The following is a 24,959-nucleotide window of genomic DNA, read 5'->3' as shown; positions in this document are numbered from 1 at the left end:
TGATAAAAAGGCTTTGTACACGTCACTATATCAATGTTATCATGATCATTAGAACAATTGTGGAACGGGCACAGTTTTATAGAAGACATTAGTGCGGCACGGTGGTGCAGCGGTCGGGTTACATTTACAGCACTTGCAGCGCCAGAGACCCGGGTTTGATCCCGCCTATGGACGCTGCCTGTACGGAGTTTGTACGTTCCCCCCATGACCTGCGTGGGTTTTCTCTGAGATCTTCGGTTTCCTCCCACACTCCAAAGCCGTGCAGGTTTGTAGGTTAATTGGCTTGGTGTAAATGTAAATTTCCCTAGTGTGTGTAGGATAGTGTTAATGTGCAGAGGGTAAGTGCAGACTCGGTGGGCCGAAGGGCCTGTTTCCACGCTGTATCTCCAAACTAAAGTAAAGTAAAAAATATGATGAGACATGTCTGGTTTCATCCTGAATAATCTCCTGCAGTGAAATGATGCAATTTCTTTCTCTTTTCTTTCAGATGTCCATGGCAATAATGATGGAAGATTTGCAGTTTGTCTCGAAGAGATATGCATCTCCTTTTATGATGAGTTTTAAATTGATTCAGTCATATTTGGCTTGCAGAATGGTGTTACCGTTCATCAAGAATAACTGGCCATGCCTCTGAAGGAAACTAGAGTAATTTAGTATCGAGACGATAACAAACTCCTGTTTTTTGGTTTTGATATCATGACGGGAGACACACAGCATGTTTATGCGATTAAAGATTCGGACACTGATCCCAAACTGCAGCAAAAGGATGGCGGCTTTGAACATTTCAGTGAAAAGGATCGCAGAAAATTAAACAGCGGTAACACCAGCGGCCCTGAAAGCTGCAAAACTGTGCTGAATGGCAATTCCTTGAATCATTCTCATCTGCACAGAAAGAACAAGGATAGCCATAACCAGCGAGAGGCTGTAATCAGGCCACAGCAGGCTGGACGAATTGACTTTAAGTCTCTTCAGAGCAAGCCACGGTTTTTGAGTGAACACACATGGTCTTCATCCAACAGTTCGAGTTGCAAAAGTACTTCACAGTCACCTTATGGGAAAAACAAAGGGAAGGAGAAGAACAAAAGATACGGGAAAGGGCCGCACCATCTTTATAAACTTAATATCAATTCCCGATCCAACCCCACCATTGGAATCGCGTACCCACAGCAAAAGATTACGTCAGCAAAGAAACTAGAAGGAAAACGAGAACTTATAACAGGGAGCTATCGTTTCAACGTGCCCAGTATTCCCGAGAGAGAGGCAGAACTCCAACAAGAGGATCTCAGCTACAGCAGGCACTATCAGGAAGACCCTGCAAGCCATACCTCCACAAGTTATACCTCAAATACCACAGTGGTTGCAAATCAGAACCAAGGATCCAAAACGCACTCCCAGGGAAATGTCAACATTTCCAGAGACAACGCCAACTTCAATGGCAAATTGCAATATCCAGAATTCCATGGCAGCAGGAATAATTCCAACATTTCGCCATTTTCAGTGGATTGGCATTCTCCGGAAAAGCCATTTGCAGGTACCAACTATGGAATGTCCCCTCAGAAGCAGAGCACTTTCCCTCTTGTGGCAGAAAGCAGCAAGTCCAACACGCAGGGCTTTAGGTCAATTCCATTCCCATATCCACTACCACAATTGCACGATGTACCTGCTGATCCATTCAACAGTGAACACAGTGGTCAATGCCACTTTCAGCAAGAATTCTCAGATGTTCCACTGCCTAATGCCCAGGTAGCACATAGTGGTTATGTCTTCCAGCTTACAGGCGATGGGCATGAAGACAGTGTGAGGAATGGGCAATGTGGCACTTCATCAGACGGCAGAAGCTACACACATTCTTCCCACCAAACTCAGTTTTTGCGTCCATCCAACCAAGGTACCCCTCATCGTGTATCTCACTACAAAGGGAATCATCCAAATGATATGAATGGTGCTATATCTTCCAATGGTGCTTTACCCTCCTCTGGTGCTGTATCGTCCAATGGTGCTGTCTCTTCTGTTGGTGCTAATGACCAAAATCAGAGTACTTTCCAAGAAAACCAAACCGTTTGTACATCAGACGCATTTAATTTGCACAAAAATGGTATTGGATATGTATCTATGAACAAAAAGTGCTCGCCTTTAAAAGGGGACCGAGGCACTGAAAGAACGGACTCTCAGGGTAAGTCCCTGAGAAGGAATATAACACAAGGTTCTTTACCGCAGATGCACTTTCAGGATAAGGTTTACGACAGTCCTTCCAACAACAGTGTTACTGATGGTTTAGTATCTTTTGATAAAAACATTTCAACTAAAATTCATAGTCAACCCAGGGTACCGCAGGCTTGGGAAGGAAACAAAATGTTTTCCACGAAGGACTACAATACTGCACCTTACACTTCAGTCGCAAACCAATTTTCATATCCATGTCAATCTGTGTCCAATTTGTCCCACGCTGACCAAAAGCAGCCAGCCCCGAGAAATGGTAATTCCAGGTTGCCGTGGCAACAAATCCACCTTACGTCGGCAATGCCAAACCAAAATAGAATTGAACTTTCAAGGCAACTTACTAGTCAGCAGCTGGCCTTTCCTCTCGGAGCCTCCGAGTGGCAGGAATGTAAGAAAGCACAGAGAAATCCGCCCGTTTGTAAGCCGGTAACTTTCCGTAACAAACGGCAGGTGAACAGCGAGGAGCTCCAAAACAGTAGGAACAGTGGGAATGGCCAGAACTGTAACACGACTGACGCTTTTGCATTCCGAAATGGTCTAGACAACACCAGTACCTCACTGTGCGATTCCAGAAATCCAAACAGATTCTGTGACCTGAACCCCGTTGGCTCAGCGTCGGTGAGAGGCAGCGGTCATGGGTCTCTTACAATAGCCAAAAGTATATCAGGCTCCCCGTATCAATCTCCACAATCTTCCCCAACTCTCAACACTGGATCTACCAGCACATGTTCCTCTCTTTCCCCAGTGTCCACGGTGTACAGTGCCAACAGCCCTCTGAACACCAACTCAGAAGAAAGTCATATGCCCACCCTAACTAGTGCATCCAGATTCTATCATCAGCACTGCCACAGCAAAGAAGACAAAAGGTTCCCTTCCTCTGAACACATCAGTGCCAACCTGCTACACCAGCATCATGACCCTACCAGAGGATTCGCATACTTCTCCACTGATCATTCCAGGGGAACTAAAGACAATTTATTATATATCCAGGACAACTCATTCTCACAACAAACTGCTAAAATCAATGGGTGTGCAGACGACTTTGAAACTGAGTCCCAACCCTTCCCGGAACAGTTTTTTGCGAACTCCCTCAGCAGCGCAAACCTTGACCAACTGGACGTGCTGCTTACGTGCAAACAGTGTGATCAAAATTTTAACAATGTCGCGTCGTTTCTCGATCACCGTCAGTACTGTGGGATTCATTCAGGTTCTCACACCGAGCAGCAGGATCCAACCCGAGCTACAGAGAGCAGGCGGCTCCATGCAGAATCAGCTAAGGGAACCGTTCTCCACTCAACCCGGGGTGGATCTGATCCACACCAGTCTTTACTTTGCCTAAGCAAGTCCTGTGATCTGTTGCTAGATGGCGAGGCTGCATCTGATCCAAAAGATGATCCATTTAAACTGAATATTTTTAGCGGAGCAGGATCCGGTTCAGTTTTGCTAACAGCCTCTGATTTAGAGATTGACGACGCAAAGCTTGATAGCTTAATCAATGAGACTCTGAATGGTCTCGATTATCAGTCTGATAATGCTGAAATTGACAGTAGCTTCATAGAAGCTTTTGCAGATGATGAACTATCCACGACAAAAATTGCAGGAAACGGGATGGCTTTCAAGATGAAGGACTGCATGCCGTTAGGAAGCAAAGCTGTTAGCAAACTCGCAGAAGCAGAAGATGACCAATCCATACAGATCAAGACTGTCTATAATAACCGACAGAGTGACAGGCATACACAGAGGAAGGAAAAGAGCAGACATCATAACAGGAAAATTGAGAAAAAAGATTCAACAACTTCTGTCTTATCTAAATCCTATTGCAGGCGGGTGGATAAATACAGTATTAAAAAATGTTCTCATGAGAGTTCTTTTGACTCCTTAAAATATACCAAACCCAGTACAAAACTCATGAAGCTGAAAGGAGGCAGGAAGCTAGACACCGACGCTGCACTTCATCGCAGGATAAGTGAAGTTTTGTCTCAACCTGCACAAAATGTGAGAAAAAAGTGTGAAAGAGACAAGCACAAAAACAATGGCGATATCCGGGATACCATTCACTCAACCCCTTTAAAAATCGTCACTGTAAACAGCCACTCCAAATTACACCGGCCTGCTTTAAGGGATATTAAAAAAAGGAAATCCAGCAACCGAACTTGGAGCAAGGAATTGATTCATAAGATTGTACAGCAGAAGAACAAACTGCACAAGTTACACGTGAAAAGCAATAAGAAATTGCACGTTTCTCTCGTGAACGAGCAGTTACTTTCACACCAACGCAGCGGTAAGTTGGGAGAATATGACTATGTTTCAGATTCGGACCAAGAAGCAGAACCTCCCGGCAGCAAATATCTAACGCCGTGCTTAAATCAACTAGCCAATTACAGCATCACGAGAGAGCACAAAACCAAATGTGGGAGAGTGGAGGCGGAAGAATCCTGGAGATATATAAAAATCAAGAAAACTCCAGAACGCAGCATAGGAATCGAGGGACGCAATCGAGCAAAGAGATACCATAGCAGTCGGCTCAGAAGGAGAAGGAGCCAATCTTCCACCAGCAGTGAATACAGCAACATTACCAGTAGTTCAAGTGAAAATACCAACAGCCCAAATAGTGTAGAACGGACAGACTCAGATAATGAGAAAGGGAAAAATACCATAGAGAGTAAGCATTCTACTTTTATTTCAATTACTGATCGTACGTATAAGGCTGAGTGCATTGGACCAGATCCTCTGATTGATGAATCAGCTAGAACTTCAAAAGACAGTTCTATGAACCAAGCAGTTTTTTCAAGAACCACAAAAGAATTTGGTTCAGCAAAATGTTTATTTTCAGGAAGAGGGTCCCAGAGTACCAGTCACACCATGACACATTTATATGACCACGGTGGGTCACACAAAATGGAGATTGAGGAGCAATGCATTGTACGTTCAAACCCAAGTCATGTTGAGCTTAGTTATAACGAAAAGAGACCACAAGCCTGTGAGTCTTTTGAGAAAGATCTTGCCACGACAAGTAATGAATCTATAGCACCGAACACTGAATTAACTTTTGATCAAAGAGATATACAAAAATGTTCTTCTTGTGAAGATAGCATTGTTGAATATTCTACTGCCGGTATAAATCAAAATAATTTAACACATACCACAGAGCTGACTGCAGACATGAAAGATGAGTTAGCAGATGCAAGCAACAAAATGAAAGACAGTCTTGTTGGATCGACTGGTGCCTATAAGACAAATGTTGGATGTTTTCATGATAATTCATCTGCATTTAATATTCAAGTGTATGATGATGCAGCTCAGAACACCATGGACAGAATGTACAGTGGGCATAAAGATTTAGAAAAACAGCACGCTGTTGCTTTCTCAGAATCTCTGGCCCGTAGTTCCTCACATCTGGAAGATATTTTTTTCTGTCAGAATGAGAGCAGTGACAATTATTTACAGAAGGATCACATAAAAAGGTTCATTAATGCATATCCAAGTGAAAAATGCCCAGCCAAAATGAAGTCTCCAGTATCTTTTCATACCCCTGGAATATTTGGTGACATTCCCATATCAAATTTTAATAGTCAGCTATACACAGACACTTTGGTCAACAAGGAAAACTATTATCCCTTTTCTTGTAATGGCGATAAAGAAGGCGGCGGCGCAGCTTTTCAGTTGCAATATCCATCATTTCTGGAGCAGAAGGATTGGAATTTGCTGCCAGACATGTCCACAATTTTGCCGGAGGACATCACACATTTCCAAGATCTCTCCGTGCAGTCAGCGCAAATTAAGAAATTTTCCCCGACAACGGGATCATCCCCTGTTACTACACCGCCCCTTCTGCCCGAAAGGCTAGATGACCAAAATGGTCCCTTCGTCGTACCCTTATCAGATGATGATCTGGAAATTAAAAGGTTGGTGACGGAGCTGGAAAATCAACTTCAGGCTCCTCAAAGAAATAACGAAACTCCTGTTGCCCAAGCCGGTACTGGGGAATATATGAATGCAAGTTTAAAGAATCAAACTAGTCCACCTTCATCTCTGTGTCTAGAGCAAGATAAATGTGATAGACAGACTGTACATGCTGCAAATCATCCGTTTAGCAATGGAAATATGTATATGCATTGTAAGGGCACAGTTTTGAATTCCCCTAAAGTTGAACGCCCCAGTTCCGTTGGGATTATTGAAGATACTGAAGACATGTGGACTTGTCCCTTCCAGCTTGTGCCATTAGATGACTTCCAAACACCTGACAAAGTCCATGCCAACCCAAGATCTCCCGATAAAGATAATCAATCTCATTATCCAATTCATCCTGAAGAGCCAGGAAACGGAAAAGACGATGAACCCAAACACAGTGCCGAAGAGGAAACCGGAGTTTCCCCTGGGAGTTACTCGGAGAAAACGGAGGAAAAATTGGAGAACCAGTACTACACAGAAAATCTAATTGCAAATCTTGCAATCATGTCAGATACTGTACTAGGCAAAAGCTCATTGCAACAGAGTACAGACGGAGAGCAGGAATGTCAAACTGCGAGCGAGAATAAAAGCTCTTCTGGCAGTACAGACCATGAGAAACCATTTAACCTGTCTCCTCAGTATAGATCTACTGAATGTCATGTTGCAGAGAAGCAATCAGAGCCTGAATGCGAGGCAGTTTTGTTCAGCTTTGAAAACCCAGCAGCCTCACCTTGTGTGGATACAGTTGCCTGCGATACAGAAAATGATTTCAGTGTCACAGCCGTTGATCATTCACAGGAGGAACAATATGTAAACCATCAACAGCAAAACACATCTGACAACCAGTCAAGTGGAAAAAGTGTAATATCTGCCTTTCTATCGGAGTCTGAAGAAACCGATCAATCACTTATCATAACAAATCAAATCACTACCTCTGACAGATCACCAGAGACAAAATATAAAGAAAGGATAAATGATACCATCAGTTCTTCATATGTTGGAATAAGTCCGACTGAACAACACAGCAGTGTAAAGATTGCACCCGATTCAAATCCCCTACAGCAACTTCAGCTCTTTGTTGCCCGCACGGCACAATGCAATGAAGAATTAATGATGATCTCTTGTTACGCAGCCCCACACATTCCAACAAACCACTCTTTGAATGGCAGCATCAGTTCTGAGCGATCTGAAGCGGTTTTGAACACTGCTCACAATGTGGATTCCACCATTAATCCGATGGACAATATTTTACAGAGCATTAGCACAAGTAAATGCCAAATTTTGGATGTTGATGCAAACACTAGTGCTCAGAATATTTTGCCAAAGTTGCCGAAAGATATTGCTGAAACTGTGGCTGAAAATACTGAAGCCAATTCTGGTGCATGGGAGCCTGTAGACTGCAGTCAAAGTGACAATAGTGAAGAACAGTCTGAGATTTCAGTTCAGATTTTAACATCGCAGATCCCTTTAACCAACCATTTAAAGAAAGCTCCACATTCCCAAGAAGGTGTTATTGACAATTCGGAGTTCGAGGGGAACCCGTGCAGCTTGTTTTCTTTGAATGGGACGAATGCAAATCCACCAACACTTGAGGAAAAAGATTTGATTCAAATTGCGGACCATTCTCAAAATTCCACTCAAAACTCCGTGCCATTTTTTTTTAATCACCAAGAAAAAGAAGAAGAAATGGCTTTGGATATTTTCAGTGATGGCGATGAAACAGAAAAAGCAACCAAGCAGTGTTTGAACGCTTTTGAAGAAACCTTGGAACCCGAGCAGTCAAATTGCCCTTTGTCACAATCATTTCCATCAACAGAAACTAGCTGTGATGTAGAACCTCCGGTTGAACACTTAACTGTAAATGACATGGCTCAGTCCGAAGCTTCATCAGATATTGCTCACCCAGTGCCTACATTGGAATGTCATGTCGGTACAAGTGATGAATCGTCTGTCATTGATGAAAATGTTAATACCAGCAGAAATGACCACTCACCTGAGCACGGCTGCTTTACACAATCTCCGGAAATGGCAACCGTAACATCCTGCACAGAAAGCATTTCGGAAAAGCAGTCTCTCTCCATTGCGGATAGTTACTCCAATATCTCACCTGCGCCCATTGATAAAAGCAACCAGCAAGAGCCATCCAACAGTTCTAAAGATGATGTTATTCCAAAGAGTGATGGGTGTAAAGAATCGCTGTTGTTTCTCCATCTGGACTTCGATTCTCAAGACGCTGAGAGAGGTGCCCTTGGCTGTATCGCTAAACCTCAGGAGAATGTAACAGAGCACGATCTTGAATATAAAGTACCAGAAACACAAATTCACGATGGTCACTCTGCTTTAAAAACTAACTCCGGTGCAGAAAACATTGCTGATATCTTGTTGTCTAAAATAAATGAAGAATTGCCCACCAATATAACAACTAATGGAAACACAACAAAGGATTCCAATGAAGATACAGATGACAGTGAGCATTGGTCATTTTTGGGACAAGACATGAAAGGTAGTGATCATAGATCTTTTGATCAAACTACATCATTGCTTACCGATATGCCCATTTGTATGGAAGCAAAATCTAATGATTGTACTCTTTCTGAGACGTTGACTAAATCGCCGACTTCTCATCTAGTCGGAGGTGCGGGTCTAGAAATGAATCATTGTTCTGCCGCTGCAAATGATTCAGGTGGCGTGGTCGAAGCTGAGCATTCCAAGTGCAACTATGCTGAAGTTTTGGGTTCTAATTTCCATGAAAATGTCCCCCCTTCTCTTCAAGGTCATTTGCTTGAGCTACCGCCATCTCCCCAACATGTGTCGGATCTAAATTTGCACAGTTCACCCCTTGTTGATTCAGTTCCTATGGAAACTTTAAACAAGCATTCGAACACTGACAATTCCAACAGACCAACCAAAAGAAAATCAAGTATTGAGACAAATGCACAAATCGGTTTTCTTACAGTGGAAGAAAAACCTGAAGAAAATGTACAGATCAGTCTACAGGATGAAGTATTTTCCAATGGAACGAAGCAGATGGATAGTAATTTATTCATAGACTGCAATGATGGGATTATCAATGCACAAACCCTGGCCATTGACAACGCATTCTGTCCTTTGTCAACAGAGCAACAGAATGGTGAGGTAACCCCAATTGCAAATAATCATGGACAATTAAATGACTGCTCTGATGAGAAGATTGTTAACCAAATAACAAAAGTTTCCGAAGAATTTGGAGGTGAAAGTGAATCGCGTGATAATGCAGACTTGGATTCCAGTTCATCGTTGCCGATGACTGAGCCTCACCCAAGTGAAAAAGTGGAGAGCGAAAGTGGTGAAAAAGACGGAGCGAACAGCGATGATGTTGTACTGAGCAGTTTAATGTTGGCCAAGACACTGAATGATTTGCATGGCAGTGAGCAATTAGATTTGGCGGCCAACAATTTACTTCCAGAAAATATTTCCATGACCGACCCGCAGAAATTAATTGAACCGTCCACTCCTCAAACCGAGCAAAATCTACAAACTGTCATAATGTGCAATGTCTGTTCTGCATCATTCAGATCTAAACAAGGCTTGGTTAGACATAAAGCCATCAAACATCGCTTAAAAGGTGAGAAAACAAGTCAAAATAAAGTAAACAGAATTCTGGCGTGCAGCATTTCAGCAACGGAACCAAATACAGAATGGCAACAAGACACAGAAAACACCTTGTTTAGTGCATCAGAAAAGAAAACTCACATGGACATTCATTCTTTGGATACTCCTGTTAGCCAGGAAACTATTCAGACTGACCATCATCTTTTCTTATGTGACGATAAGCACAGTGAAGAAAGTAATTCTACGCTTGCACAAAATGAAATTGGTTTCCATTGCAAAGAAAATCAACACCTCGAGGAAGTAACCGACACAAATGAAATTCACGATGGGCATACAAAAGAGGAACCAAAACCTTCTGTCATGCCATCTGAGCAGGATATGGGAACAATGGCATGCAATGAGCAAATTGAAGCTAATAAATCTGCCAAGCTTGGCATTTCAAAATCTAAAAAAACTATTGAATGTTCGAAGGAAGATACTAAAAAACAAATATCTAATTCAATCAACTCAAAAGATATTGTAAGGCAATATAGGAAAAAAAATCCCAACGCTCCAACTCCGGCAAAAGAAAAGAACAGGAATGTTGGAAAAGATGAACAAGAATTGGTTTTTAATGGTGAAATTGTGCAATCTAGCAAGCAAGTGGGTGTCAATTATGGAAAAATAGATGAGCCCTGCCCTCTGTTAGAGCTCCAGGTAGTGACAGAACCACGAGATAGTCCTATACATCAACAGCAGATGGAAAATTCATTATCAACAAGCAAATCAATCAAAATGTGCATCACACCAAAAGAATGGACATCACGGCAGAAGTCTGCAAATGACAAAACAATAGTTGTAGAAGAGAAAGTATGTAACCTGATTAATGTTTCGCTGAAAGAAGACTCATGTAAGAAAGAGTGCAATGGAGAACTTGAATGCCAGATTGATTTTCCTAGTAAGTGTTCCTCGAATGAAGGCAGCCAGAACACCAAACCTATAAAAATAGAAGAAGGAACCAGTGAGAAGGCAGTGGGATTACTGCAAAAGACTATTGCCTGCCAACATCCAGTATTCAGTAACCCAGTGCCCAATCTTCTCAATGGTTCTCCACTTAAAATACCAGAAATGGACTCTCAAACGGTGGGGGATCTGAAAAATGATGACAGTTTTGAGAAATTACAGAAACATGCACCATCCAAACCCTGGAATGAATCAGATTCTATTGACCTAGAGCTACCCGTTCTGGAAGTAATTGCCCCAAACTCAGATTCGCAACATTTTCCAACTATGGATAGTGCAATATCGCAAATATTTTCGGAAGACAACTCAGTTGTCAGAAAAAGGTCTCCAAGGGTTTATGGGAATAGAAGCAAAAAATGTAAAATGGACATGGAATCGAGTACCTTTAAAATGTTTTCTTCGGGTTTTGTGGTGGAAAATAGTGAGCAAGTTGTTCGGAGCTACAATGATCATTTGAAAACAGATGACACCATCATGTCGCATACAAGTAATGACAGTAAAGCAGTGGCAAATAAAAATACTTCTGTTTGTGGTGATGTTACAAGCTCCAGGGATGTGGCCCGTGAATGTAGCAGTGAAGATGTCTTAGAAGGTAGTGGAATGTCTGAAAATACAAACAATAACATAATGGAGTTACTGTATCAAAACTGCAAAATAGAGTCAATGACAGACACTGTTCCAAACGCCACAGTTTGGAGCAATCCTCCAGAGGTTGTGGACATCTCAGCACATGGTGACACGACTTCATTTGAATCAACTTCAGAAAAAACGATGAACTCACGACAACATGCGCCAAACATCCAGCCACAACTAGAGGCCACGGAATCTTCCCAACCGATCGAGCCTTTTGAAGGGCTAGCCTCTGGTCAATGTATTCTGAGGAGTATAAATGTCGGTGATGTACAAGCCTTGAACCAAGGCTATGAACATCCAGACGGGGATCCGCACAATTCCCCCGGGAATAAGTCCTCTATTTTGAACGTTGCACATGGTACGAGTGAGGAGAAAAGCCAGAACTTGAAATTCTCGAAGGGTAGGACGGAGGAGGGGAGAACCGTAAAGAATCGCGGTGACATCAGTATCAAGTCCAAGGATAAGCAGTACAAGTGTAAAGTTTGCTTTCAATGGTTTCTCACCCTGGGCGAACTGGACTTTCACAAACTCTCACACAACCCTTCCCCACCCCCAACATGTTACATGTGTGTTCAACGGAAGTTTAGTTCCAGAGAACAGCTGAGAGATCATCTAAAGGAAAAGCATGCCAAAAATAAGGCAGGCATTTGGACGTGCGGTATGTGCCTGAAAGAGATCTCAGATGTCTGGATGTACAACGAACATTTGCGTGAGCATGCTACTCAGTTTGCACGGAAAGGGCAAGCCCAAAAGTCAGTAATTGGATTATCAAATTGCTTTAGTGAAGATAGTGCGATGAAAAATTTCTTTCACACGCTCCTCAATAAAAAGCACGGCAAATCGAAAACAGTTGACTCAGTCGCAAAGTCCCTGATTAAAGAAACCAAAGTTCTGAAAGAAAACCAAAAGCAAACTGGGAAAAATAAAGACCAAAGTGAAGCAAGTATTAAGACCAAGCTGAATTTTACAAGTGCACTTAAACTCTCAGCTTCGGCGAATCCAGAGCTTATGCACAAGACTGAACCAATACAGAAGAATGTTTCAATGCATCCTGATTGCAAAGACCCGTCGAGAGATTGCCATCATTGTGGGAAACAATTTCCCAAACCATTTAAGCTTCAGCGACACTTGGTCGTTCACAGTTTGCAGAAAATTTATCTCTGTTATAAGTGTCCCATTTTCTATTTGGAAATGCAGGAGCTAAGAGCCCATCTTAAAGGGGAACACCTAGTCATAGAAGAACCTGAGGTGAAACATACAACACTGTATACCTGTGAGCTCTGTGCTGATGTTATGCATGTCATCAAAAAGTCTTTCATATGCAGCACTTGTAACTACACCTTTTCAAAAAAGGAACAATATGATCGGCACATGGAAAAACACTTGGAAGGTGGAAGTAAGACCCACAAATTCCGAGGAGTGATGAGACCTTATGTTCCCCTGCAGGATGGACATCTAGACCCACAGAGCAATCTCACTCAGAGTTATTCAAGTGCATCCATACCACCCAATAAAAAACAGAAGACTAATCACGATGGGCTGACTGAAGTCAACAGAGAAAATAATATTCCGGCTATTTCTTCGATTGGTTTCGATCACAGTGTTTGTGAAGGTCCTCCTGAATTCTCACCGGTTGAAGTAAATGATAAAACAGAAAAGATGAATGTTTTGACACCAACTCGTACAGATGTTGTGGATGATTTTTCCGAGCTGCTAGTGGAACTGGAGCAATCACAGCCAAACGTTGCAGATTCTCCACCATGCCTTTCCCCAGTTGTGTCTCTTCCATTATGTCACGAGCTGCATTTAGTTGATTTAGCTGCTCCACCCATGCCGGAAGTACACAATCAGCTCTACGGAGCAGTGGCAGCGCCTTTGAGTCCAGTGAACGCGTGTGCGTTTAAACCCCACGACAATGTTCAACCGAGTAATCATTCAGCAAAGGAGAAGATCAAGCAAGAGGAACCCTACGATAGTTCGAAACAAACAAATGACCTCCAGAAAATACCTTGCAATAGCCACTTCAAAATGGCCGCTGCTGAAAAGGCAAAGCAAAGCTTAGGTGAATATAAACCTTCGGAGAAACTAGCTAAAGATTCGGAACCAAAGATTAATCAGAAAAAACGAAAGGAGCAAAAATCTGCTTGTGTCAAAAACAGTAATAGCTACAAGTTAACTGTAGATGAAGGAAATAAGAAAAGAAAACAGGTCAAAACTGAATGCGTGAGGAAATCGTGCATGCAACAAGATAATCAGAGCACTGCAACTACTAGAGATGAGCCTACAGGCAGCCATCTAGCATCCAGAACCAAACCGTGGACAAATAATTCACAGTGTAAAAAAAATGTCATGAATTTCTGTCCACTCAAGCAGCCGGATATGCGACCATTCATTGGGGAATACAAGCACAAGAAAGAGTTAATCTCGAAACCTCCACTTTATTCCAAGGGAGGTGCTCAGTCTGTGAACAGTTCAATTAGAAAACATAGATTGATGCAAGGCGTAAAGCCTGTTGAATCAAACAGCTATCGGACAGCAGAATCACAGAGTAATCTTCTCAGCCAATTATTTGGACAAAAACTAACCAGCTTCAAGATTCCTTTAAGAAAAGACGCCTTGGAGTGAATTAATGTCGCTGATTCCGTGAATTATTGGCGATTGAAAGTTCTGTGGAAAAAGAACATAAAAGCCTTAGATTTTCTTCAGCATTATTTCTACATATAGCTGGAATTACCTTGCACAGACATCTCTGTGAAATACTTCACTTTGTGTCCGAAATATTATTCTTTGATTTACCTGTTTTATCATGTACTCATTATGACTTTGATGTTGCAACTGAGAAAATGTAATCATTTTGGGCTGATGAGCAATTGCCTTAATCAGAGTACCACAAGAGTTCATATGTTCTACGCTACTTCCAAATGCCAATCTATAAAATGTAGTTCATTTTGTGTCAGAACTATTTGATTAATATTAACTAGCATCTTTTTGTTTCAGTAGATTTAATAGTGGGTGTCATTGAAGGAACCATGTCACTTCTAGATATTATCCACACATTGAATAAAATGTGTTTCTAATGTCATAGCCTCTCCCTTCAGCCATAAAATGGTCACAAAATGCATATTTTATTCAAATTAATTTGTGTTTTTAGGCATGTCAAGAAGCCTCGGACAAATCTAAAGTGAAGTATGATACCTCATTCCTTTTTTCAGGTTTGCTGATCTATTCCCGTTTACTTTTGCTTTCATTCTACATTCAGTTAGTCAATGTAAACAGGCAAACCATTAACTGTACTGCAATGTTGCCATGTCACTTTTCATTCAACTATTCTGCAATATTGCCATGTCACTTTTCATTCAGCCCTTCCTGTACTTAGAGTCCTGGAGTCATAGAGTGGAAACAGGCCCTTCAGCCCACCTTACCCATGCCGGCCAACAGGTCCCAGCTACACTAGTCCCACCTGCCGCCGTTTGGTCCATATCATTCCAAACCTGTCCTATCCATGTACCTGTCTAACTGTTTCTAAAATGTTGGGATAGTCCCAGCCTCAACTACCTCCTCTGGCAGCTTGTTCCATACACCCACCACCCTTTGTGTGAAAAACCTACCCCTCAGATTACTATTAAATCTTTTGCCCTTCACTTTAAACCTATGTCCTCTGGTCCTGGATTTACCCATGGGTAAGAGACTCTGTGCAACAACCCGGCCTATTCCTCTCATGATTTTATACACCTCGATAAGATCACCCCTCATCCTCCTGCACTCCAAGGAACAGAGTCCAAGCATTCTTAACCTCTCCCTATAGCTCAGACCCTCTAGCCCTGGCAACATCCTTGAAAATCTTCTCTGTACCCTTTCCAGCTTGAAGGTTTTGGCCCTGGATCAGCACACCTTTCCTTCCATCCATTACTCAGAATATCAACAATCTGCCACCATGATCTTCTCATTATGTTGACCTCACCCGTTCCATCCAGGTAACTCTATTCTCAAAACCATTGTTGATTTTCCAAAGCTAAATTCCCAATCTTCCTCTTACAAACTATTCCAAAACTGTCCTTGACCATGCTGATATTTTGTTTGTCACCGCCTCTCTGTCCCAATCAACCCGTGTGGATCTTAATTTCCAAACGATTAACATCACCTCCACCAACAATGTGTTGAACTGCAACTAATATTCAGTAGATCATGCAGCATCTGTCAAAAAAAAAAAAAACAGCACCAGCGAAGTGTTTTGTAGCATCTGTGAGATTTTTGGATGAAGCTGAACTTCCAAATGTAGGTACCATCTTGAACAAATTCCTAATGTTGCGTGTTATTAAACCAGCATCAGTCATTTAACTGAAGATTGAGTGGATAACCATTGTGACGAGTTTTCTATGTACAAGCTTGAACATACTTCCACATTTTATCCTGTGAAACAGTTGCTAATTATGTTGGTGCTCGCATAACTGAAACTCTAAACTTGCTGCAACTTTCATTCCAAGTTTATACATCACTGACACACAGACACTGTTGTTGCAGATATGTTCTACATATTTGCTTCTACTTAATGAAAGGGGTTGACTTTACATTAGCTCTGAACAACAATAAACAGTAAAGGGTGCTATTTTTTGTAATGTGAATGCCGTCTTCCTCAAAGCATAACAATTGGAACAGTTGCGTTATCTGTTGGAATTACAATGTGCTGTTTTGTTTAATTGAAAGTTTGTAAACAGATTTTTATCTTATGTATAAATCTTTAAAATTTTATGCTTATTTCATTTGGAATACAAACTCAGGAGCAAGAAATTATATTTGATGTTATGGTGAACTCCCTTATCAATGGGATATAATGTATGCACTGAAGTTATGATGCAGACATTTAGAGTATGTTATGGCTGTCCAGCAAATTTTAGATCAAAGGTGCTTTATTCTGTTTGATATGTATCTTTATAACATATTGTGAAATATTTAGGTAATTTACTTTTGGTGCAATGCGTTTATCAGAAATTTATTTTAGTATCGTTGGAAAAAAACATTTGCTGTCTTCATTTGTAAGTGTGTTGCAAAAGTGCCTTTCAGTGTCATATAAATATTGGTTAGTACAAACTACAGATGCATCTTTTTTACAGTATTGTATACATGTATTGGCTGAATTAAAAAAATCTTTATATGGAAAGTTAATTCACATCGCGCTTAAATGCAGTTCATTGTGTACATATTACAACAGTAGTTTGCAGAATTCGCACAAAGCAGAAATGCTTTAAAACTACTTCTGTTTAATTTTTTGACCAATTGCCTTTGCAGCTTACTGTAAATTTGCAGATGATATTTGCACATGCACTTAAATAAATATTTTCAGCATGTTTCATTCAAACCGGTAATTTGTGAATTATTCTACTATATTTATTTACAATTTTTTATCTTAATGTTAAATGACTGATATTTTATTAATGCATCTATAAAATTGTTTACAATGATACCAAGTGGAAGCACATTTTGGAAATTTGCAACATGCTCAGGAAGTGATTTTCAAATCACAGCATTTAGGTGCTCAAGATACGCTTTGCATCCCAACAGAAACTCAACATTTGAAATGTTTATCCCTTGTATATTGATCAGAATGTATACGAGTTTATTTTAAATGCCAATACAGAAAAGACCAAAACACTATTTAAAATGCAGGCTCATGACAAGTTCATCCTGTAGACTATCTTTTGTTCACAATCAATTTGTTTCTGCATCATTTAAGTGATAAAACAATTTCACTTGATGGACTGCAGATGCTGGTTTAGACCGGAAACAGACACAAAATGCTGGAGTAACTCAGTGGGATAGGCAGTATCTCCGGAGAGAGGAAATGGGTGACATTTCGGGTCGAGACCTTTCATCTGAAGAAGGCTCGACCCGAAATGTCACGCATTCACGATGGGCTTGTACACAAATTCATATTTTCCTTTGCACTCTTCCTATTATTGGCCTAAACTCCTCAGCTGGCCCCGCCGGCTGGGCTTTGTGTGCAGTCCAGCACCCGGGCCAACTCATCATTCACCCAGCCAGGGCCGAGTCAGTCAACGAATTGCCGTCGGGAATTTGTCCCGTATTTTGACCTTTTGCCCCTTATTTGGGAGTGAGAAAGTTGGCGACCCCACGCACGGAACCAGGCCACACGCATGATGGAATAGATTTGAAATATTCTTTCCTTCACCCGCTCTTTCATCAACCTCTTTCACTTTTTATGTTGGGCCTGCTGTCTATCTGGAGGTTTCGATAATATTATTATGATGGCTGTCTTTCATATCAAACTGCAGCCCTTTGACAGGTTTATCTCCATACATGTTATCATCAGGGTGGAGCATCCATTGTTGATTGGGCAAAGAGGTTGCCACGATTTTGAATTGTTTATTTAATGACTATCTTTCAGTTAAATTGAAATTGGTTCAGGCTCAATCAGGAAAGAACATTAAAAGTTTTAAAATTTTACAAAATAGACGGAACTAAGGAAATAATGATTATATGGGACGACAGATGGCGCAATGGGCTAAGTGTTCGGCTGGCGACCGGAAGGTAGCCGGTTCGAATCCCGCTTGGAGTGCATACTGTCGTTGTGTCCTTGGGGCAAGACACTTCACCCACCTTTGCCTGTGTGTAAATGTAATGTAATTATGTGAAGCACTTTGGGGTCAATGCAAGTTGACTAAAAATGTGCTATATAAATAAGATTATTTATTTATTTATTTATTTATTTATTTATTTATATATCCCATCACTGAGATTTGAAAACTGTGCATCATTATTTTGTTAGCATAGTGTTAGGGCTAGAATATTACCAGCAGAGATATTGAGGAAGAGACATGTTCTATTCCATTCCTTCTCTCCAGAGATGCTGCCTATACCTCTGAGAAACTTCAACATTTAGTGGCTGTCTTTGGTTTAAACCAGCATCTGCAGTCTGTCTCTTTCACCCATTTCATGACTTTAAATTCTGAAGATGTTGGGCAAAATCCAGTTTGGGCTTCATTGTCACATCTCAAGAGCAAGAAACGGGATTGAATTCTAAAGAAACGTGTTGTAATTTTCTATGCATGAATGGGTCAGCTAAAATTAGGCCCAGATACAAGCTACTTGCAATTTGTTTAATGAACACTAGATGGCTCCCTGTTAGTTGTTTCACTTGTTATAACTGCATTGCTTTGTTATATATTGTCAGAATATTCTAAAAGTTCTGGAAATGTTCCAGACTATGTTCTAAATGAGGTGAGAATCCAGAAATCAGAGGTGCAAAGGGACTCAGGAGTGCTGGTGTAGGATTCCCCAAAAGTTAACCTGCAAGTTGAATCGGTAGTAAAGAAAGCAAACTCCATGCTAGGTTTTATTTCAAGAGGGCTTGTATACAAAAGCAGGGATGTAATGCTGAGGCTCTATAAGGCGCTGGTCAGGCCTCATTTGGATACCGTGAGCAATTTTGGGCACCACATCTCTGGAAGGATGTGCTGGCTCTGGAGAGGGTCCAGACAAGGTTTACAAGAACGATCCCAGGAATGAGTGGGTTAACCTATGGTGGGCGTTTGTCGGCACTGGGCCTGTACTCGCTGGAGTTTAGAAGAGAGAGGGGGGATCTCATTGAAACATGCAGAATAGTGAAAGGCTTGGATAGAGTGAATGTGGAGAGGATGATTCCACTAGTGGGAGAGTCTAGGACCAGGGGTTATGGCCTCAGAATTAAAAGACGTCTTTTAGGAAGAAGATGAGGAGAAATGTCTTTAGTTAGAGGGTGGTGAATCTGTGGAATTCTTTGCCACAGAAGGCTGTGGAGCCCAAGTCAGTGGATATTTTTAAGGCAGAGATAGATAGATTCTTGATTGTTATGGGTGTCAGGGGTTATGGGGAGGGGGCAGGAGAATGGGGTTAGGGGGGAGAGATAGATCAGCCATGATTGAATGGTGGAGTAGACTTGATGAGCCAAATGGCCTAATTCTACTCCTCCCACATGAAATAATAAAAGGTGATCATTACCAAATTAACAAGTTCTTATTCAGACAATACTAATCCAGATGTACTCAAAGTATTAGTGCATTAGTGCATTCAGCTCTCAGTCTGAAGAAGTCTCTACCCGAAATATCACCTATTCCTTCTCTCCAGAGATCGCTGGTGAGTGCGGACTGAGAGGGCCCAAGGGCTTGTTCACGCACTGTAGTTCTAAATTAAACCAAAGATGGCTTCTCTTTAAATTATACCAATCATTTTGATTAATAATGTTTCATAGTAATCATGGCAGATTAAACAATAGCACAAGGTAATAACATCTAGACAGTCAGAAACGTTTTTTTCCAGAGTGGAATGTTCAACACTAGAGGGCACAGCTGTAAGGTAAGAGGGAGAAAGTTTAATGGGGATGTGCGGTGCAAGATTGTTACACAGAGAAGGGTGAGGGCCTGGAACACACTACCAGTGGTGCTGGTGAAGGCAGATACAAGTTGAAGAGGCTTTTAGATAGGCACATCGAAGTGCAGGGAATAGAGGGATATGGATGAGATGAGATCAGTCTAACTTGACATCATGTGTTGGAAGGAACTGCAGATGCTGGTTTAAACCTAAGATAAACCTAAGAAAGTAACTCAGCTGGTCAGACATCATCTCTAGAGAAAAGGAATAGGTGACGTTTCGGGTCTGCAGATGGGTCTTGACCTGAAACGTCACCTATTCCTTCTCTCCAGAGACGCTGTCTGGCCCGCTGAGTTACCCCAGCTTCTTGTGTCAAACTGCACATCATGTTTGGCACAAACATTGTGGGCCGAGAGGATCATTTCTGTTGTGTACTGTTCTATGTTTAAAATGTACACAATTCAATTTGTTAATTATTTTTAAATGAGTAGATATCCCAGGTTTATCACTGCTTTCAGTGCTCCAGATGGGGCCTCCTTTTAATTAGCAAGACCAAGCATAGACTAGGCAATCGCTTTGTTGAGCACTTGCGCTCAGTCCAGCCAGGCCTACTGTATCTCCCAGTTGTTAACCATTTTAACTCCCCTTCTCATTCCCACACTGACCTTTCTGTCCTCAACATCTTCCTTAGCCAGAGTGAGACCACACGCAAACAGGAGGAACAGCACCTCATATTATGCTTGGGTAGCTTACACCACAACAGCATGAACATTAAATTCTCCAATTATATCTAATAACTATCCCCTGCCCTTTTTCCCTCTCTCTTCCTTGTGCCAAGTGCACACCCATTTCTCCCACTATTTCACCCCCCCCCCCCCCCAATCCCTCTTGCACCGATATCACTTCATCTGGCTTCACATTTCATTCCCCTTCTGATCTTTGTCTCCTTTTTAACGCTAGCCTTTGTCCACCCGTCTGCCAATGAAAACCCCTTTCACCTATATCAACCTATCACTTAACATTAAAAGCCTGGAGTAACTCAACGGGTAAAGGGTGTGGCCCACCAGCACCACTCCATGCGGCAAGCGCGACCTAACGTGGTCGCTTGAGCCATACGGCTTCGCGGGGCCGGTCCCACTTCGATCGCCGGAGCCGTATGGAGTTGTGCGGAGCTGGTCCCGACATCGCGCGGGGCTCCAAAAAACTGACCGTGTTCAAAAATTCCACGTGGCAACGGCCTGCCGGCCTGCAGCCGCCTCGGCGTCGTACGCACCGCCTCGACGGGCATGCGCAGCGCTTTGACGCCGTACGTCACGCGCGAACGTCCCGCGGGCTTCGCTCGAACTTCACGTCACTCACTCGACCTCCGCGCGGCCCCCGCTTCCGGTTTGGTCGCGCTTGCCGCATGCAGGTCGCATGCTCGTGGGACAGGCCCTTAACTCAGCGGAACAGGCAGCATCTCTGGAAAGAAGGAATGGGTGGCATTTCAGGTCGAGACCATTCTTCAGACCTGAAGACTGAGTCTGAAGGGTCTTGACCCGAAACGCCACCCATTCCTTCTCTCCAGAGTTGCTGCCTGCCCCACTGAGTCACTCCAGCATTTTGTGTCTATCTTTGGTGTGACAGCTGACTCATTTCATCGGCTTCATGGATTGCGCGCATGGAAGAGACGCTTTACATGCCACTTGCATCTATTCATTTGCGAGGGAGGGAATGGATGTGACCACCAGCTAAAGCAAAGGCATAGTTAGCAGTTGGGAAAAGTGGAAGTACAGCGGGATCTGGGGGTCCTTGTACATCAGTCTATGAAAGTAAGCATGCAGGTACAGCAGGCAGTGAAGAAAGCGAATGGCATGTTGGCCTTTATAACAAGAGGAGTCGAGTATAGGAGCAAAGAGGTCCTTCTACAGTTGTACAGAGCCCTAGTGAGACCACACCTGGAGTATTGTGTGCAGTTTTGGTCCCCTAATTTGAGGAAGGACATTCTTGCTATTGAGGGAGTGCAGCGTTGGTTTACAAGGTTAATTCCCAGGATGGCGGGACCGTCATATGCTGAGAGAATGGAGCAGCTGGGTTTGTACACTCTGGAGTTTAGAAGGATGAGAGGTGATCTTCAATCAATCAATCAATCAACCTTTATTGTCATCTTGCAAACCAACAGTTGTACAGTGCAAAATGAGAAGACGTTGTCCAGGGAATACCAGAGCATCGCACATAAAACAAACATTTCACACATAAATAAAAATAATAAAAACAATCCAGTCCCTGATGAAACAGTACAAATAATTAAAAAGTGCAGGTAAAACAGCAACATTAAAATACAGTAAAAAGTCATAAAATGTCCAGGGCAGCTGATTTGAGTGGCCAGTGCCTTGATTGCCCTACTCTGGATAAACAACACTGTGGTTCTACCCTATTTATTCCCCTCGTGATCTTTTATTTCCCTCATAATCCCTTCTATAAGATCACCCCTCATCCTCCTGCACTCCAGGAATAAAGTCCTAGCCTGCCCAACCTCTCCCTAAAGTTCAGGCCCACAGGCAACACCCTCATAATGTTCCCTCCACAATCCACCAAATTCAAAATAGTTGAGATCAAAGTGCAAAGATTGAAGAGGCTGAATGGAACTCTTCCCTTTCCATATTTTAAAAAGTTTGTCATATCTTTGGAGAATTTCTGAATAACGTCATTTTCATAGTCACATTGTTTATTCTTCCTTAATATTAAAAAGAATGGCAGAATATCAAAAGGAGAGTTTATGGTAATAAAAGGATAAATAAAAAAGTTTATGTTAGCAAGTATAAGCCATTTATTTTTTTTTTTTTAATGTCAAGGTTAATAATATTTTAAGTTCAGTACATCATTCCGTCTCCGATATGAGAAATTGTGGAAGGTTGTGATCGTTAAGAGGAGGATCTGGACAAGAACACAAGTCACAAGAGTGTTTTATTGTCATATGTCCCAGATAGAACAATGAAATTCTTACTTGCTGCAGAATAACAGAATATGTAATCATAATAAATAATATAACAAAAACAATAACAGTGCAATAATAATAATAATAATAATAATAATAATAATAGTCTATTGTAGTTCATAGCTTATGAGGTTGTCGTGTTTAATAACCTGATGGCTGTCGGGAAGAAGCTGTTCCTGAACCTGGACATTACAGTTTTCAGGCTCCTGTACCTTCTTCCCGATGGCAGGGATGAGATGAGTGTGTGGCCAGGATGGTGTGGGTCTTTGAAGATATTGCCAGCCTTTTTGAGGCAGCGACTACGATAGATCCCTTCGATGGTGGGGAGGTCAGAGCCGGTGATGGACTGGGCAGTGGTCACAACTTTTTGCAGTCTTTTCCGCTCCTGGACGTTCAAGTTACTGAACCAGGCCACGATGCAACCGGTCAGCATTCTCTCTACTGTGCACCTGTAGAAGTTCGAGAGAGTCCTCTTTGACATACCGAATCTCCATAATCTTCTCAGGAAGTAGAGGCGCTGACGTGCTTTCTTTATAATTGCATCAGTGTGCAGTAACGAGTGATCCAAACTGTATGTTATTCAACATCCTGGAGGGGAAATAATGACCTCATCTCGCACATATTAATTAGCACTTGAATGTTTTTGAACGTAACCAATTAATCTCAAGTCATATCAGTTTAGTTTAGTTTATTGTCACGTGTACCGAGGTACAGTGAAAAGCTTTAGCTGCGTGCTATCCAGTCAGCGTAAAAGGGTCTAAACCCGAAACATCACCCATTCCTTCTCTCCAGAGATGCTGCCTGTCCCGTTGAGTCACTCCAGCATTTTGTGTCTATCTTCGGTGTAAACCAGCATCTGCAGTTCATTCCTACTCCTTTACATAGTATCTTTATCGATGGCCCGGACAAATGAGATGGGAAGATCAAATTGAAATGGTATCGCACAGAATTGCTTCAAATTGTGTGCTTCCTTTATCATTTAAAAATTATTTTACATAAAACTTCTAGAGAAAATGAAACGCATTGAACGGGTTCATTCGGAAAGGATTATACCAGACTGCAGAGTTAGTCATGCTGCCTCATGCACAATTTATTTTATGATTAATAATTGTGAGCGTTGAAGCCCCTGAAAGATTTATTAGATGATGCATTGTTTATTACACAATTGCATAATTGAAATATGAAATGTGATGACAATCATTTCTGGGCCATGTATTGCGATTCCAGAAATTCCACCAGATAGTTCCCAGCGTAGTTCCCAGGTGTTTGCTATTTGACATGATTTGTTCAACATCTGCTGCACAATTACATCATCCCTTCTGCAACATTTCTTTGGAACATTGCAGGACAAATCGGACAAAGTTGTCCCAGAAAAATACATTATTAGTAGGGAGGAACTGCGGATGCTGGCTTAAACTGAAGATAGACAAAGTGCTGGAGTAACCCAGCTGGACAGGCAGCATCTCTGGAGAGAATGATTCGGGTCGGGAAGTCTGGAGTCAGTCTGAAGATGGGTCTCGACCCAAAACGTCACCCATTCCTTCCCTCCAGAGATGCTGCTTGTCCCGCGGAGTTATTCCAGCATTTTGTGTCTACCTTTGGTTAAGAACCATTATTAAGCTGAACTCTTCTCTACATAATGCAATCTGGATCATAGCATTAATTCTTTACCCCCAACTCAATCCTTCATGTTACTCAATGTGTAGGAAGGAACTGCAGACAAAATGTGTTGGAAGGAATTGCAGATGCTGGTTTACACTGAAGATAGAGACAAAATGCTGGAGCAACTCAGCGGGACAGGCAGCATCTCTGGAGAGAAGAAATGGGTGACGTTTCGGTTGAGATCCTTCTTCAGATTGAGAGTCAGGGGAGAGGGAGACAAAGAGATAAGGAAGGGTAAGGTGTGAATACGAGCTGGAGAGCAGGAGGAATCACTGAGGCGGAGCAGCGAGAGAGAATGTTGCAAAACGCTCGTCGGAGAACTGAGAGGAGGAGAACTTCTTCAAAGTGGTCATACCTCGAGGAGATTTCACAATTGGGGCAGATGAAGTGTGTAGCAAGGAACTGCAGATGCTGGTTTACACCAAAGATAGACACAAAATGCTGGAGTAACTCTGTGGGACAGGCAGCATCTCTGGAGAGAAGGAACGGGTCTTCTTTCTGTAGAAGGGTCTCGACCCAAGACGTCACGCATTCCTTCATTCCAGAGATGCTGCCTGTC

General features: G+C 42.1%; 1 protein-coding gene across 2 annotated transcripts in view; it reads left to right on the top strand.

Moving 5' to 3' along the window:
- Positions 1–15,650, top strand: part of LOC129705467 (uncharacterized) — a 482,458-nt gene extending 466,808 nt beyond the window's left edge. For both annotated transcript variants that reach the window (XM_055649050.1, XM_055649051.1), the window contains exon 4: positions 488–15,650. In XM_055649050.1, coding sequence (XP_055505025.1) covers positions 697–14,022 — 13,326 coding nt within the window. In that variant the 5' untranslated portion in view covers positions 488–696 and the 3' untranslated portion in view covers positions 14,023–15,650. The remainder of the gene's footprint in view (positions 1–487) is intronic.
- Positions 15,651–24,959: the final 9,309 nt, after the last annotated feature.

The sequence above is a fragment of the Leucoraja erinacea genome, chromosome 17, assembly GCF_028641065.1.
Source record: "Leucoraja erinacea ecotype New England chromosome 17, Leri_hhj_1, whole genome shotgun sequence".
Lineage (NCBI taxonomy): Eukaryota > Metazoa > Chordata > Chondrichthyes > Rajiformes > Rajidae > Leucoraja > Leucoraja erinaceus.
This window is presented reverse-complemented; position numbering and strand designations above follow the sequence as displayed.